Genomic DNA, 18423 nt, shown 5'->3' on the forward strand with positions numbered 1-18423 from the left:
AAGAGCACATGCAGGAGACTGCCTTTTCCCAACAGTTTTTATTCCTGTCCCCAAATGGATCATGTGCAAACATGACTCAGCAACTTGTATATTTTATTTTTTCTGACCATTTTAAAATTCATAAACATATCTTCCCATCTCTTTAAGCATTTACTTTCTACCTGTATTTCAAGAGAAAAAGAGATTTTCTTCCAGACATTATCAAGAGCAGCTATTTGAAATGCTGAGATTTGATTATACAAACTGGAGAAATGTGACAGCTACAAAGCTGCTGGCTCAAATAAAGGGAAAGACTGTCTATACCTCTGATCAGTGCTTTTTTCTGAGTCTGGCTGCAGTATCCATGGGCATGTCCAGGCTTGACATGCAGGTGGGTGCATGCAGGTTTCACCTTCTAAACATCACTGTAGATTTGATGCTGTAGAAGTGATGGAGGCTAAGAGGAGAAAATTTAGGATAGAGGTGTTACAAAATCAGAAACTTGGGCCTCCTTGGTGGCCTAGGGGTTAAGGCTCAGCGCTGTCCCTTCCACCAGGGACCTAACCCACATATGCCATAGCAGACCTCTCCTGTCTCATCCGCTGCTCCCCCCAGCAGTGTATTTCAGTCAGTCTACTTGTTCTTCTCCCCACTCTGTCTCTGGTGAATCCTCTCACCCCCTACATCTCTGGCCTACACCCCAGTTCTTCTATGCATAAATCAATAAATCTTTAAAAAAAAAAAAAAAAAGGAAAGAAACTGGAGCTGGGATATAAATGATGAACATACTTGTTAAACCGGCTATAGGAATGAAAAACCCTTGGGCACCAACTGCCATAGCAAGTATCAGACTGCTATGGAAATGTCAAGAGGTGCAGACCGGAGCTGCAGTCTGATACAAAGATGGAGGGCCTTGTAGAGAATCTCCAGTCCTTACCAATGCACCTAGTCACACCCTAGAAGTAATTAGCTTAACAATAGATAGCAGTTCCACAAAGGAATGAACCCCTCCCAAAAAGAACACTTTGTCAGTGCAATTTCCGCACTGGCAAGAGGCAGTTTTCTGCCTACCTGTGACTATGCAGGTACCGGTCTTTTTTATTTCTCCTTTTCCTAATAAACCTGTCCTTTTGGATATAACCAAAAGTCTTTGCCTCGCAGGGAAACTCACCTTGTGCCACTGACAGGAGAACTCTGGTAAACTTTTCTCAGAGAACCCCAAGGACCCCACTTACCAAACCCCACACCTCTTCACAATGGCACCAGAAGGACTGGAGCACCTACAACTCAATCTGTCTGAGCAGGTTTTCATAATATGACCTATGTAATCCCCATGGAAAGGGGAGGCGCCACGTTCCCTGCCCCACCTCTTGAAGGGCGGAGCTGAGCATCAAGGAGTAGCTAGAAAGGGCCAGATGAGGGGAAGATTGGGGGAAGAAGACTAGGAGGAGACCTGGAGGAGGCATATGGAGCAGAGATACATGAAGCTGCGCTTGCTTCTCCGCCTTGGACTTGTGGCAGGAACTTGGGCGACAAGGAAGAAACGAAAGAGATGTAGGTGAGCAACCCCCGGGGAGGCTGACAATGGCCTTTTATATTTTGATTTTGTTCTTTTCCCTCAGACTTCCCTGGCCTTTTCTGCCCCATTTCCTATGGGTCCCCACGTGTAGCAAATTTTTGTACCTCGGTGTCCCTGCTTTGGGCTAAGCCTGTTTGGTTGGGCATTTATCCTCACGGGGATGGGTGACTTTTGATGCTTCATTTATTCTTTTTCTTCTCTTTGTTGCATACCAATAGAGAGTCACCCTTTAATTCTTTCTGATAAAGATCTTATGCACTAAGAATGTGTTTGTTTTTAGGAGGTGCATGGCAGAGCACATTTACAGCAGGCAGATTTTGGGGGTCCTGGGGGGGGGCTCCTCATTCTACCCACTAACACCTACACTTTTCTTTAAATGTGCCTTGTGGGGGGAAGGTTTTATTCGTCCAGCTTAGAGTGTTTGGGGGGATAGCTTTCATTGCAAAGGACATGGTTTTACTTTTTTATCTGAGTTCACCCTAAAGGATGACCAGCATGCTACACAGACAGGTAAGCACTTAAGAAAGGGCCAAAGGTGGAAGGGGGGGGCAGTGTGCCCAGTGCAGCACCGCTGTGTCTATCTCCCTCCTTCGGGGATAAGAGAGCAACTGTGAGACTCAGGACCGCAGCTTACCAAATAAATGAATGCAAAATCCAATTTCAAGTTTATTTCTGATGTTGTTAGAAGGAAAGAGGGGAACTGGAGGGAGAAGGACAAGGAGTTTCTTTTGCTTTTAAATGGGTGCTACTTTTTAAATGAGTGTGAATTCAGAATAATTTATTACACTGTTTACTTGGAATATAAGACTGTCTCCCCTCTTGATCAAGACAGAAATCTGAGACTAGGTGTTAAATGTGTGGGTTTATCTTCTGTCAGGATTGGCTTCCTTCTATGAGTGCCTTGAGAGATCTTTTTTTTTTTTTTATGTGTACATGTGGCCGGTGGGGGAGGGGAATGGTCGGGAGGGTGTGAAATGAGGTGGAGATACAGAGAAAAAGATGATTTAAAGGTTCAGATGCTAACTAGTGGCTGAATCCAAAGACTTACAGGTGGTGCCCACTGGAGAGGGGGTTGCTGGTGAGAATAGTGAACCCCAGGGAAAATGCTAACAAAGCTTCGCATTTTGGGGTAGAGACTCTGATAAGAAATATAAGGGGCTGCAGAAGCAGCTCTGAGGATTGACTGTTCAGGATTCAGCAGTTTTCAGATCTTTAGGGATTCCGGGCGCAGTGATTTCACCATAATGATCTTCCAGAAGGTTGGTGCAGGTCTCTGAAGAACTGAGAGGCTCCCAAAAGCCAACCCCAAAAAGGAAAAGTTTGGAGGCTTTGCAGGTAGCCAAGTGACTAAAACTGTTCCTGGTTTTGCTGCTGTTACAGCCTGGCAGGGAAGGTAAAGACCCTGAGCAGGCCCCTCGCTGAGCTGCGTGAGTGCGGCCATTTGTTGGGTCATTCAGCCACTGCAGCTGCTATTTTGAGTGCTGGGGCATCTCAGCAGCTCCAGGGAGCATCTCCTGTTGTGTCTTCTGCTGTCTTAGTGAGTTGGAACTTGTTCTGTAATCTGGCTGCCATGTGCTACAGGTCTGCAGTGGTGGGAAGATGCCATCTTGGGAGCGTGGCCTATTGTTTGGGAGAAGAGCTCTATATCCTCAATAGCAGGAAGACGCCACCTTTGGTGTGTTTGTGTTTGGGACTTTAAAAACACTGGACACATTCTGCTCCCCACTCTGTCTCTGGTGAATCCTCTCACCCCCCCCCACACCTCTGGCCTGTACCCCAGTTCTTGTATGCATAAATAAATAAATCTTTAAATAAAAAAATAAATCTTTAAATAAATCTTTGTCTTCCAGCACCCCTGCTCTGACAGAAGTTGTCCTCAGTAAAACACAGTGTATTCACATCTCGGGAATATAATTTATAAGAATAATTTCTTACCATTTAAAAGACCTTATGGTCATTCTTGTGCAGTTTTGACAATAACAGTTTCTCAGTAGCTGTAACAAAAGAGCTTTTCTTCCGGCATGGGGACATTTTTCTTTGGTTGTTTTGTGCAGTTGTGATTGTGCATGTGCATGTGGTTGTGAGCATCAGGTGAAATGCCTACATTGGATCTGCATTGGATTGTTTCGGAAGAAGTAGGAGAGGGTAAAAGTGAGGAAGAGAAGAAAAATAAATAAATAAAACACTGGACACTGCTTTGGGTGAGGTAAATGGCCATGTTTGGCCTGAGTAACAATTTTTCCCCCTGGTTTGTTAAATAAATTCCATAGTTGTTCTCTGAACCTGAGTAGTCTTGCAATTGTGTGCGCTGGTAAAGAACTCAGACAGTGACCGATAAACTATTTGGGCACTGTTCTTGACCAGTTTTAGTGCCCCTTGCTGCCCTGTATCTAGATGATCTGCTGTTTTTGGTTTGTCTATTGCACATTCCTGCAATAGTTTCATGTTTCCTCATTCTATGTAGGAGTTTATTCAGGAAAGGAAGTTCCTAGTGTCTGTCTATCAGGAACATTAGCTATTTTTTGTTTTTCCATATTTGTTTATGATGCACATATTTGTGGATACTGTGTTCTGATGACTTTTCTCGGGGGTTGTTTTGGTTATGAGTTGCAGTTTTTCCAGTGTGCATCTCTTTTGTATATATGTCACATCGTATCTTTCAAGAGTAGCAAATAATGACTTGAAATGGGAAGACTATCCCATTTGTCTTAACCTTGTAATTTTTCAGTGGAGGTGACTGAAGCAGCTGAAGAGTCTTGGGATACATATTTTACATGTTTAATTGGAAACTGACTTAGTGTTTTTCTCTGTGGTTTGGGGTGTGTTCACTAAAATGCCCATAAGCAGCAGAAGCCATTGGTGTGAATCAGGCCATGTGACCTCATGTCAGGAATAAAAACTCAAGTCTGAGTGCCTCAGTTTGGTGTGACTGTTGGTCCTCAAGAGTGACATTCAGAAGCAACCCCCGGAGGAATACATCATCTGTAAGGAACTTAAGCTTCTTTCTTTCTGGGCTTTCATTTTAGAAAACCTGATGTTTTCTATAATTGTTCCTTTGACATACTTGTAAAGCAATTTAGTTGACATTCAAGGGCAACTAAAGTTTTCTTTTATTTATATATTCTAAACAACATAAATTGTAATAACATGGAGATTGGAAATGTAACACAGCTATGTCCTGGTGACCCGAAAGGACACTTTTCTATCACAGTTAGTCCTAGGATATATCAATTTTTGCCTTGTCGGAGTGTCACATAAGATCTTGCAGTCAGTAGTTGCCTTCTGTTACCAAATAGAATTAGTATCCTAGGCTCCCTCATTATGTCCTAAAATCCTCATTTATCCTAAATCTTTTCTCATTTTACTTGTTACTTGTCTAAGGCAGTAGAAATTTAGAATTTGTTTTATCTGGAAATATAAAGATATAAACTCTGGCAGAACACTGATAGAATAAAAGCTAGTGACTGGCTTAATACACTCCTTGAAGGGACTAGATGCAGTAACAAAATGAAATAGTGCTTTGGGGACAGCTGATACACTGATGTGTGCTGGTCATTGCTTCTCTAGCACATGCTATTTGCTTCTCTGTCAGTGGCCATTACATTGGTTGTAAGTCTTGGTCATGTTAGCTTCAGGACCATAAGAGGAGAGATGCCTTTCTGGTTTGAATATTAGACTTACTGTATGGACATTTACATAAGTTCATAGTAGTCGACTAAATTATTTCATGTATATTTGTTGTGCACCTAGTATTAACAGAATACAGTTCCTAATCTAAAGGAGGAGAAAGACAATGCATTGCAGAGACAAATAAAGCACTTAAGCTGCACTTTCTTCAAGTCAGCTAACTCTTTATTCTTCCTAGTGCTTGCCAAATAATCTTTTGTTGTTCTTTTGGCTTCTCAAGTCAATTTTGATCTGAGGAAGTAAAGAGCATAGAATTTGCCATAAAATATTTGGCCTAACAATCAAATCAGTCTGTCAGAAGACCTGTTTGTAGAAAATATCACTTAAGAAGTTGATCACCACAGTGTGAATTGGTGAAATAAAATTTCTGGACCTAACTACAGACAACAGCTTGGAATATGCAACCATCTTCGACATCCCAGATTGAATGGCCAGCTGGTTTTAACAGAAATTGTGTGAGCTGTGCCGTAATGCATTTTCTGTAAGTACTGTGATATAGTATAGTATAGTATAGTAAAGTTGATATAGTAAGCTACAACCATACCTTGGGCAATGTCACTATAGCCAAAGGGTAAATAGGTTTAATCCATTGCCCCAAATTCTTAATGCCTTCAGAAGCACCCTAAGGCATGTGTTAGACAATGGAACCAGCTCTCTCTGAGATTAAGACTCTCTGTGATTCATCCCTGGAGGTGAGGAGGAGTCCTGGTCACACCTTAGCTAAGAAAAGATCATTTTGGTTTATGTGCATCCCTAATTGTTTAGCTCCTTGAAGGATGGTGACCCTTTAGGGTCACACAGTACGTCTTTAACTGTTAGGTGTTATTATCTTTTTGCTATCATTAATATATAATATTAATGAACCTAAGAAATTTATATTAAAGATGTGTTTCTTCTTGCACTCGGAAGATAGTCAATTTTTTATACAAATGGATGACTAAGAAATGGAAGGAAATATTTCCATGTATTTGTTGATCTCTGTCTGGAATAACATGTCATTTCTATCTTTGGTCAGTTAGCTTTTGGTCAATCACAAATTTTTCACTAGCAACTAGAGTCAATTTTATTCAGCAACTGTTAGGATTATAGATACTACATATTAGCCCAAAAATAGATGAAATATAAAATTTCTTTTAGTTTAATCTGTGACTACTTCAGAAATAACTCCAGATAAAATACTTGGTAAAAAAAAATTACATCTTTCTTTATTCAACTAATTAATGTACTTTCAGGCTGAGCATTACAGATATGACATTTTTAAAAGCTACATTGGTTAAATGAAGCCAAAGCTCTCAAAAACAATGCTATTAATAGTGGTGACTCATGTTTTCTTCATATTTTAAGAAGGTCAATAAACTTTTATAGGGAAGTGTCTGAAATATTTCTTTATAACCTCTTTTAACTATAATTATAGTAACATGTAGTATTCTGTGTTCTAATGCATTTTATAGTGCAAGTTGTAATGTAGCTTCTGCTGTAAATAATATTTAGTAGTTATATATAGTAATGCAGACATGAAGCAAAAAAACATTTTAGATTAAATTAAAGCACCCAACAAAATGTTACTTGTTATTCTAGTATTTTTGGCCTTTTGGTAGGAGAGAAACTAAAGAGGAGAGAAGCCTCTTGCAAGTGTTGGAGTAGCACAAAGCATAGGATTGAATAGAACATGACTGGGAGACCCTGCATATGACTCCCAGACTGTATTCAAGGCATTAATGGGAAAATCACAGGCAGGCAACTTGTAATCACCATTTTACAAATAGCCAGCCATGAAAGGTTTTGATTGCTAGTAGAAGAATTTTCAAATTTAGGCTCGAAGTGATCCTACCCATTTAATGTTTCATGAAATGGGTTTTGATATGATAAAAGTAATGTGTTAAAAATATTAAGTTGAGTGTGTGTAGATTGGGTGGTGAAGAAAGAGTGCAAACAAGGAAATAAAATTTAGTGAAGATTTAAGTAGTATGAGTGTGTTGTGATGAAAGTCAAAATCACTATCATAGCAATGGAAATGAAAAGGGAGAGGCATAAATGACAGCTATCATGTAAAGGGCATCAAGAAGACTTGATAGTTTGGTTTCCTGTTTTAGGGGATGAATTCAACAAACAATGGTTGAACAAGTCCTATGCATGAAGGTTTGGGGAGTGAGAGTCCACTCTAGACTCTTCTCAGTGCTCATTGGTGGGGAGGCTGCTGATATTAGAGCTACAGACCTTGACCTTTGGTTAGCCTTCAGTAACCTGCTTTTTAAGCAGGTTTATGGGGTTCTCAGAAGGGTAGGGAGATATTATAGTCCTATGTGTGAGACGAGGATGAACTCTGCATCCTGATAGATTTGCATTTGCATTTCAAGTTCAACTCTGATTAACCCTGTGAGCTTGGACAGATGTCTAACTTTCTGCATGTGACATTCAGGTGTCTGATCCTGAGCTGTTTTGTGAGACATTTTCTGGTCAGTGGCTCTAGGTACAGCTGTCACATTTCGCTCTTATCTGTGATCAGCCTCTTATTGTGCTAGGAAAAATCATCATGCTGGGAAATGCAAGAATTTCAAGGGAAACTAAACTGACTTTCTGTCATTCAGTGGCTTACATTCCAGTACAGGAGATAAGACTTGGAGGCAAAGAGACAAAACACGGGAGAAAGAAGTGACTGAGAGTGGCAGGCGCTGATGGAGTGCTGACGGCATTGCTGAAAGAGGGGCCTGACCCAGAGCCACCCTAGTCTCAGATCCCCTCCCTCACTGAAGGCTCGTCCCTCTTACTAAGAAGGTGTTTTGCTGGTGAAGAGAACCTTTAAATCCAGAGGGTAAAAATGAATAGGCAGACCCTACGTGGTAGCTCTAAGCTAATAGGTGTTCTTCCTCCACAGTCTCAGAATCCAGACTCTGTTGTGTCACTTATTTCCAAGCTACAACCTTGACTGTTGAGACTGGACTTTAACTATGTCAGATATCTTGGAAAATAGCCCAATCTCTTTTACATACTTGGTGTCATCTCCTAGTGACCCCGATCATCATCTTGAAGACAGATACCCCTCAACTGTCACTTATGGCCATATTATCCAGATGGAATCATGGGTTCTGCCTTGGTCTGGACTGAAATGATGACCAGGCATCTTGAGCCCACCCCTAAACATTGGAGTAGAGAACCCTCATCTGTCCTTTCTCAAGACAGGTAAAAAGGAATACAACACCTATCTCCCCAAATATACACTTTGCAAATATAGAACATGGAGCCTCCTAGAGTTTGCAGTGAACTCCAGGACCCAGCATTATATCCTCATCTCCAGGAAATTTCTGGTTGACTTTTATACAGATGCTCATTATAGTTTCAGAAATGTCTCCTGCTCTTCTGATTTAGCCAAGATTTCTGGGCTCTGCTCTTTGCATGTACAAAAATGTTTCTAGTGCAAGTATGAAAAACTCAAAATTTAATGATCATATCTGCCTTAAAGATCCAACTAGATCAACAACTGGTAGCTATAGTCTCATCAGTAGCTTGAACAGTGCTGCCGTGTCCACGAGTACTGGAGGATGATATGACAGGTGAATATTGTCTCACTTCTTCTCAAAGAGTGAAGGGGGATGGACTCCGGAAAGCAAAGGACATCATCATTTATGGTTTAGTGTGGCGTAGCCCCCTACACTATTTATATCAGAGAAGACTTTTTTTTTTTAAAATTTATGCATATAAGAACTGGGGTGTAGGCCAGATGTGTGTGTGGGGGGAGTGGGTGAGAGGATTCACCAAAGACAATGGGGAGAAAAACAGGCAGATCGACTGAGATACACTGCTGAGGGGAGCAGCGGGGAGACAGGAGAGGTCTGCTGCACCATGTGGGTTAGCTCCCTGGCTGGGATTGAACTCATGCTGCAGTGGCTGGCGGTAGCTTGATAGTACTGAGACTTTAACCCCTGCACCACCAGGGAGGCCCTCAGAGGAGATCTTAAAAGACTGTACATGACTTCTACAGGTGACTTCTACAGGTGACTTCTACAGTGACTTCTATAGGTTTAGAGAGAGCCAGTTCAGAGCAAACATGATTGAAATTTTTAAATCACGACAAGATCATTTTAGGTCATGGCAAGTCATTGAAATCATGGAAGTAAAGCTTGGCAGAGAGTTCACAATGCTCTCTTTTACCTGAATTCTAGAATATTATTGTTTCTGTTTGAGGGGGGGCGGGGGAAGGAAGATATTCTGATGTGCTCAAATGAAAAATGAGGTTTATTTTAAGGATAAAGAAAAATCTCATAGAGTTTAAGAGAAGTCATGTGATCTTGCCTCAGGACAGGCAGGATTATAAATTTCATGAGAGTAGAGACCTATATAGCACTAAGTAGATGTTTAATAACATTTGTTGAACAAATGAACAGACCTATGGGCTAAGGCATCTCTGACGAACATTTAGTGCTACACTCTGTTCTTCTGCCAGTAGCTAATTAGCCTTTTTCTACTTATCTGTACTTTATCTCTTAGTTTAAAATTTCAAGAGATGACTCCAGAGGCTGCCCCTGGATTAGGTGTCCTTCCTGGTCCATTAAGTAATAGCCAGAAAGAGTAGGCTATGCTGCTAGTCCATATGGTGGAATGTGGGGTTCCCTTCTAGAAACCAGGCAGTTTAACCTAACAGGATAAGCAGAGCATGGCATGTAGGTTTATATTTCTGTAGGGCATTCATTTTGTGTGTATTTATATGCTAGCATGTATTAGGAGTTACTTAAACTCTATGTGTGAGTGGCTTGTCTTTACCGTGGAATTTTTTTAGCTCCCTAAGGACAGAATAATTGCTTCAATTTCTTTGATTGTCATAGTTCCATGAATAATTCTGGTCAAGGAGAAATGTCACTCAAGCATTACCAGACTGGGGACTATACTAGATACTGTGAGGCATTTTGCAAAACTGTAACTTATGACAACCTACTTTTGAGGGTCATTATTATTAATTCCATTTTACGGATAAAAAGACTGAATTTCAAACTAGCATAGTTAAAAGCTGGAAAGAGATGAAGCCAGAATTCTTCCTAAGATTTGTTTGTCCCAAAAGCTATCCTCTTTAGTACTGTGCTATACTGCAATCACCTGATGAATCATTAATCAGAATATTGAGATGAATTCTGCTAGACAGAGCCCAGTCTGCCATGAATCATTAGTCAGCTAGGGAAAAGGGATGTAAGGGGCATAACAACCAAGCAAATACGGATTGAATATCAGTTTGGGCAAAACGACTGTAGATACCTTATGGGTTAATTGGAGACCTTTGACAGTTCTGTTTCAGATGCCGTGAAAAAAGATGAGAGGGGAGAAATGTCTGAAAAAAAAATCAAGTTATAAAACTGTGGTCATTTTTAGATGTGTGGATATATATATATATAACATGCATATATTTGTTGGATACATATAAGTCAATATATATATTACATTTTATATCTATCTACATATTTTTCAAATCTAAGATGCTGAAGATTTTTACATAGGCATTGTTTTTATATACCACTGTTTTATATACCACAATTAATGCTGCTAATTAATTGTAGGACACTATTGATTATAAAAGTTTTCCTTATTTCAGAGATGTTTAGATGTGTTGGGGGCAGAAGGGAGGATGTATGCTGTAGTATGTAGGAAAGATCTGGAAAGATATACATGAAGGTTTTATAGTGGAGAGTTCTGGAAGATGGGAATGTGGCTTATTTTTAATTATTGCTTGTCTGTGTATGCAGATTTTCTACAATGCTACTCTTATTCTGCTTGACTGACTTTTACCTACTCTCAAAAACTACAGACAGGTAATCCTCAGAACCAGCAGAACCAGTTATAAATCTATTGGCACATCATGCATTAGGATTTAAAAATTGGGTTGTAAAGCTTCCATTATATTGTTCTTAGTATTTGAGGTCTCTGCCAAAACACATTTAATGCCCTATGTATTCAATAATAGACTAGATACAAGTTATTGGTAAATAAATGAAAAGCAGTTTAATACTCGAGGTGCATGTGAAATAATATTTAGGCTTTTGCAGTAGATTTAGTAAATGGATTCTAATAAATAAGAAAACTTGCTTTATATCTTTAACTTCCACTCTTCTAGAAGTAATTCGTACTATTTTTTTTTTCACTTAAAGATCACCATAAATCCAACAATAATGAGATTAGTTCAATAGTGTTTCCCTTGAGGAATAAATGTAGATATTTTGAAATTTTATGTTAAAGAATACCTGAGGCTCTTTTACCAAATTATTATTTTTACCAAGCATCATGAAGAAAATATAATTAAGTAATAAATATTACAATCATAAATTTATTATGTTCAACATAGTAAATTTTCATTTAAGCTATTTTATTGTAGTCTTTCTTTTATTAAGTCTTGGGGGATAACTTTGTATTCTTTTAGAAAATATATGCTTGTTTTCTTTTGCTTTGTTACACAGACAAATTTATTAGTACCTGAATATGGTATATATACACATGAATGCAAGGTTATTTTACTATTTGCCAATAATGCATAATATCTGAAATTATTATAGTTCATAACCATTTTAGCTCATAGCTGTCTGTGCTATTGCAGTCATATGCATGAAGTATGACCATTAGTGTGACTGACACAATGCATTAGAGGTCTGTGTTTATACTGATGACTGATTTTGTTTCAGGGCATAAAGAAGCACTTAAATCCAAAGCTCATCTCTTGATTGGCAACATTTTTTTACTACAGTTCAAATGACTGTAAGGCAGGAAGGGCATAGACTTTGGAATCAGACTAGCCTGAGAGAGCCTGACAACTTCTGATTGAGACCTTGAACTCAGGTCACATGAGAGAGTCCCCATCTGCAGAGGTGGAACTGGCCCACAATAACTTCTCAGGTGAAGTTTGTTCAATTTATTGGATCATTCATTCCCACATCTTGGACTTAATGAGTTATTACTGGTCAACTGCAGGTACAGATGGCCTCCAGTGAGGATGGTTCAACTTAGGATGGTGCGGAAGTGATGGGCTCAGTAGAAACCATACACATTGAGTTTTTTTTTTAAAGATTATTTATTTATTTTTTTATTTATTTATACAAGCACTGGGTACAGTCAGAAGGGCAGGAGGGTGAGAGAATTCACCAGAGCCAGAGCCAGGAGCAGAGCAGGCAGAAGGACCAAAATACACTGCTGAGGGGAGCAGCGGGCGGCAGGAGAGGTCTGCGCGCCACGTGGGACCGTCCTCCAGTGGCCGGGGAGCAGCCAGGGATTGAACTGGCTCTGCAGAGGGTGCGGGCAGCCTCGTAACCCAGCGCTCAACCGCTGCGCCACCAGGGAGGCCCCACATTGAGTTTTGATTTGATCCCAGCTTGGCGATAGGTAGGTGGTAGGACACTCACTCTCACTGTGCAGGGCAGTGGCAAGGAGTCATAGCTTCCGATCAGCTATACAATCAAGAGGGTAAATAACTGATATTCTAGTGTACTGTGTTGCTGGTATTTTCTTGGATACATTTGGTCCCTGAGTTATGATGGGTTGACACATTTTAAACTTATGATGAGTTTATTGAGACACAACCATGTCACAAGTTAAGGAAGATCTGTAGACCTGAACTAACTCACAGCCCAGCCTTCCAACATATTTCCTGAATGTATGGTTTCTAGGAGTGAGACTTTGAAAGATGCACTATGCTTCTGAGTAGCATGACATGTGACAGATCAGGGGTGAAGGTCAGGTTGAGCTGGGGAGAAAATCGGAGTGTCCTGCCATGCTCTTCCTACCACCAGTGCAGGGGCATCTCTGGGTCTAGCTCTTTAGTCTGTGCTTAGAATCACTGCTGATTTCTGATTTACATAGTTATTCTAGAACACTGACTTGAGGATCCAACTAGATCAATAGCTGATAGCTATAGTCACATCAGTAGCTTGAACAGTGCTGCTGTAATAAATTGGCCACATGTAAACATAAATATTTACTAGCAGAAATAAATAAGAATGTGTTTCCATCTACATTTCTAATATAAATGAGAAATGTAGAGAGTCTAGAGATATTCTTATGGGTTGCTGATGTTTGCTTGATATTGGCACAGTCTTTTTGGGGGATGATTTTGCAGTAGTTTTCAAAATGTGTGTGCCCTTCTAGTCAGTAATACAACATACAGAAAATTATCAAGATTTTGCCTATTGACTTGGCTAGGAGATATTTACTATAGCTCCCCAATAGATAAGGTAAAATTATTGATCATACATGAGATAAAGTACTGTACATTCATCAAAAATATACACATGTAGATATGTGGTTTTAGAGATAAAGGATATTCAAGATATCCTATTGAATAATAAATCAAGGTCAAAACAATAAACATATATAAAATATGTGTATCAATATATATATAATATTTTTTAATATGTGTATATTCTATGTATAGAAAAATTAATGGTAAGGATGGGCCAAAATGTAATTATTTCTGGGTAGGATGATTAGTAGTACCTTTATGGAAATAATGCATAATTTTATTTTATGAATTTCTACAATGAACAGTATTACTCCTGAAAATGAACTCTTTTTTAGGATTGAAACTGGCCTCCAGAGTAGATAGAGAGGACAAGAATCTGATGAACTTGCATCAGCAAGATGCCATTTTCCCTGATGTGTGTTAGTGTGTTCGCAGTGTGACAGGTACTTATGTGAGGAAAGTGATATGATATGCTGACTCAGGAACCAAGGCCGGTATAATAAAGAATTGAAACACCACACACAAGGCCAGCTCCTGGAGCAAAGCCACAAGGGTTAAAGAAGCAGGCTAACTCCTGCCAGCAGCAGCAAGCAGGCCTGAGAAGATTTATGCAAGGACAGATAAGCAAAAACAAGTTCCTGCCTCCAGTGCACCCACCAGAGAGGGGTCAACCTTAGGGTTTTGTTTTTTTTTAATTTTTTTTTAAGATTTATTTATTTATACAAGAACTGGGGCACAGGCCAGAGGTGTGGGAGGGTGAGAGAACTCACCAGAGACAGAGCGGGGATCAGAACAGGCAGACGGACCGCAAACACTGCTGAGGGGAGCAGTGGGTGAGACAGGAGAGGCCTGCCGCACCACATGGGCAGCTCCATGGCCGACTGGGAATCGAACCCGCGCTGCAGAGGCTGCAGACAGCTTCTCAGCGCTGCGCTCAACCCACTGTGCCACCAGGGAGGTCCAACTTCAGGGTTTTTATAGTGAAGCTCATGTTTTAGTTCTAAGGGATGAGCTGTGGTGATCATGCAGTTTCTTGACTGGTCAACCTTGGTCAATGCCCTAACATAGATTAACCAGTGATAGTGTCATAGACTTTTCTCTGGTTATTGACTTTTCTCTCTTGTTAGGTCTCCTGGGGGTCCCGTGTCTTCCAGGCCCCCAGTCCCTCAAGGTCTAACCCTTCACTGATGGAACACTTGACTCAAACCAAAGGATGTGGGTAGCAGGAACTGGAGTGGGGCCAGCTGGAGGAAAACTTTGCAAATTGTGCCTTAGTTTTACTCTTCACCTAGAGTGTCCTAATTTTGTACCATAATTGTTAACATTTCTCTTTTGGCTTTAGACAACTTCTATTTTAATTGCTTTATCAATTGGTAAATGTAAAAAAATACTTAAAAATAATATTAAAGTACAGAAAATACTGGTGCACAGAAATTCCGTGTTCTAGACATGGAGCAGCACTGCTAATGCGATTGGGATTCCCCTTCCAGGTTCTGCCATTCCCTGCCTCCTCAGCAAAACCCATGGTCCTGAATTCTTTAGCTTTGCCTTGCCTGTCTATGTAGGTTTATTCCTAAACACCATTTCATTTAATTTTGCATGTGCTTGGACTTTGTATATATGGGATTATACTTTATTATGCAGCAACTTGTGTTTTTCACTCAGTGTCTTATTTCTGAGTCTCATCTAAGCAGTGCATGTAATTTTATTGTCAAGTCTTTCTTGTGTAAACACACCACTGTCTATGTATGTCTTTTCCTATTTATGGCCTTTTTTGTATGACATACAGTTTCTTACTACCATGAAAATGGTAGTTATTTGTATCTATTTATATTCTTGACAGCAGTATGTGAGAGTTTCTATCTTCCACATAAGTCACCAACATTCATGATGTTTGACATAACTTTTTTGTTAATCTAGTAGATGTGAAATGATTTAATTTGTTTTTCTCTGAGCATCAATGAGATTGAGCATGATTTCTCAGATTTAACCTATTTTAATTTCTCTATATAAGAAAGTTGTTTGCATCTTTTGACCCAGATTTGATTGGGTTATTTCAGTTTTAAAATTGTTTTATAGGAATTCTGCTTAGTCTTAGAACTAATCTTGTTATTTATATATGTGGGAGGTATCCATGTTTTCTTTCTTAGTTTGCCCTTTAGCGTGTCTGGATTAGAAAATCCCTTCTTGTCCAGAGGTTCATTAATATAAATTGCTAAAATGTTTATACTTTTATCTCTGTGGCTGGCGAAGATATCCAGTTGCTTTTTTTTCTACATGGGTAACTCTTTGTTCCAGGACAATTTATTAAAAGAGATTCATTTGCCCAAAGACATCTAAATGCCATATCTTTCATAACTCATGTCATGAATGGAGTTTCTGTCTATGTGTGGGCCTAATTCCTGGATCACCCAGAAAATACAGGCATTTAAATGGGCCTAATGTCAAGGGGTTCAACTAGGAAACTTCTTTATGGATTTTAATAATAAGGCATTTCTCTCACACAGCAAATTAGAAGTTGAGCTTTCCCACGTGCGTGTCTGTGTTTGTGCCACATCGATGCCTTCGAGAGCCCAGGGGCTCCATCCTTCCTCCGCCAGAGTCAGTTTATCAGTGGCATTTCCTCTCTGGTACTATATCCAGATATGAACACAGCCAAAGTGAAGAAAGGTCTTAGAACTCTAAATTCTTATCTCAAGATTGTTCTGGATGTCCACTACCTGGGTAGTCCAGAACAATCTTGAGATAAGAATTTAGAAGTCACTAGCAGTCCCCTGAGGTTTATAATTCTCAGGGGAGGCTCTTTGGTCTGTTTGTTCAGTGCTGAGTATGGAGATAGGCCATCTGCCAGGCTGGTGTCTGTGGAGAGTGGAGGTTCTTGTTGACCTTACTCTCAGGATGTAGCCCTGTGGGATGCTGATTTATGTGGGAGTCACCTTTAACGCCTCTCCTTGGGTGACACTGGGCTTTCCTTGCCCCCTATAAGACAGTGACATCTGAAGCTAGGATTCATCTGGGTGGCAAATGTGGAACTGATGAAGACTTGTTTTTGTTTGTGTGTCTGGCTTTGCGCTTTCACTTAAATTTTTGGCTTCTTAGTATTATTGTCTTTCTTGTCAGCCACTCTCATATTTAGCTTTTTTTTTCTGTACTTTTTATTTGTTTTTCAGTGGAAAGGTCTGTCAGTATAACTACTTCTCTTGACTATGGAAGCAGAAATTGTCCAATTCATTTTGAAAAATTGTGTTATGTTTTCTCCACCTTGCTAAAGGTTTGTTGGAGACTGAACCATTGCATGGAAGAGATGAAGATGCAGTAGCCAACGCTGACTTCTCTAGCATGCTCTCTGAGGAGGAAAAAGAAGAACTAAGGGCAGAATTGGTTCAGGTACGTTTAGTAGTCTTCTTACTGCTATTTCTACCTCTGGATCTTGAGAGTTACTGCTAGTTTGTATACATCCCATATTATAATTATTCTGCCATTCATTTAATAAAAATTAATAAATGATAAATTGTAAGATGACTCACTTGTTGGGGTATCTCTGTAATGCTAATTGCCCATTACTTGTTGGTGAGTGTTAAAATGAATGGTTATGCAGCAATGAGAATTAAATATAAATTTGTTCCTCTTATTCCTTAGAGTATCCCAATACTATGAGAATGATATATCACTTACAAATGATGAAATTTCCTCAAGACCTTGGTACAAGTGCAAACTGCTTTTAAGAGCAGTCCTTATTTTACCTCAGCAACTTGGCTTAACACATGCTTCGAAATGTCTTATTTTTGTCATGATAAGTCAATCATAGAAGCACCTGGGTATATTAAACTGTGTACTCTTCTGCAGCAGAATAAAGCTCCAGAAGAAGAGAGGAAAACTTTGATTACTTTGGCTGAATTAAATCTTGTGTAGTTGCTGTGGGCATCTAAAGTTGCAGGTGAGGAGGAGGCCAGGTTCGTTGTGATACAACTCCTTGTCCAAGCTTTGGTTTGCAGCACCCACTACACTTAAAATGCTTTGCTAAGGAGCATTTACATTATAGGAGGAAATAGCTGGAGAAAGGGAGCTTCTTGTGGAATAAGCAGCTGGGCAAGAGGGAAAGAGTCCTACATTCCTCCCCATTCTGAATCCCTGGCTCCTAGGTCAGGAAGCTCCAGGTCCAGCTGGAAGCCAGGCTTTGCCTTCTTGCTCTGGCCTCTTCCAAAGGAAGGGACACAGCCTTGGGCTTCCCTTCTCAACCCTCACACCCATTTTCACATGCTAACGTACTGATAATGTGTATTTATGACAGTGCATAAAAATACAAAGACTTTTCAGGCAATTTCACAAGATATACCTTAGAATGACTTCATTATAAAAATAAAAGAACAGCTTGTAACTCCGGTACTTCAGAAATTATTTCATTAAGCACAATGAGCCAAATCAAATAGTCTGGTCTTCTTGGTGGACAGAGTCAACCTTACAGAGAATGTGCTACCTGCACATTGTCTTTTTTTTTTACAGATTTATTTATTCATGCATACAAAAACTGGGGTACAGGCCAGATGTACAGGAGCGTGAGAGAATTCACCAAAGACAGAGCAGGGAACAGAACAAGCAGACTGACAAAATACACTGCTGAGGAGAGCAGTGGGTGAGACAGGAGAGGTCTGCTGCCATGTGGGTATCTCCGCTGCCAGCGGGGATCGAACTGGTACTGCAGAGGCTGCGGACAGCTTCACAGCGCTGTGCTCAGCTGCCTGCGCCACCAGGGGAGGCCCCCCTGCACATTTTCTTAAGGCCTGGAATTCTAGTTCATGACCTGTTCGTTTCACATGCAGTATCCAAAAGTTATATTCTGCAGATTGGTGCAAACAGATTTTAAGCTAAAATTTAACCTCTTCACTGTTATAGTCCCAGTTTAAGTTGAGACACAAACTCTAACAGATCAACTTTTATAAAATATCTTGATTTTTCTAGGTTCTGGGAT

At 40.0% G+C, this 18423-nt stretch overlaps 1 protein-coding gene across 7 annotated transcripts in view; it reads left to right on the plus strand.

Annotated features, from left to right (window-relative positions):
• TPD52L1 (TPD52 like 1) overlaps positions 1 to 18423 on the plus strand; it is a 93095-nt gene that overhangs the window by 40041 nt on the left and 34631 nt on the right. For 2 of the 7 annotated variants that reach the window (XM_037520355.2, XM_037520349.2), the window contains exon 2: positions 16726 to 16841. In XM_037520355.2, the coding sequence (XP_037376252.1) occupies positions 16794 to 16841 (48 nt within the window). In that variant the 5' untranslated portion in view covers positions 16726 to 16793. Of the gene's footprint in view, positions 1 to 1339; positions 1538 to 4521; positions 4543 to 16725; positions 16842 to 18423 lie in introns of those variants that run through there. The other 5 variants (XM_037520353.2, XM_054697802.1, XM_054697803.1 and 2 more) reach the window with 5 other exon arrangements.

Source organism: Talpa occidentalis, unplaced genomic scaffold (assembly GCF_014898055.3).
Source record: "Talpa occidentalis isolate TD23 unplaced genomic scaffold, MPIMG_talOcc4v2.1 talOcc4.2, whole genome shotgun sequence".
Taxonomy (NCBI): domain Eukaryota; kingdom Metazoa; phylum Chordata; class Mammalia; order Eulipotyphla; family Talpidae; genus Talpa; species Talpa occidentalis.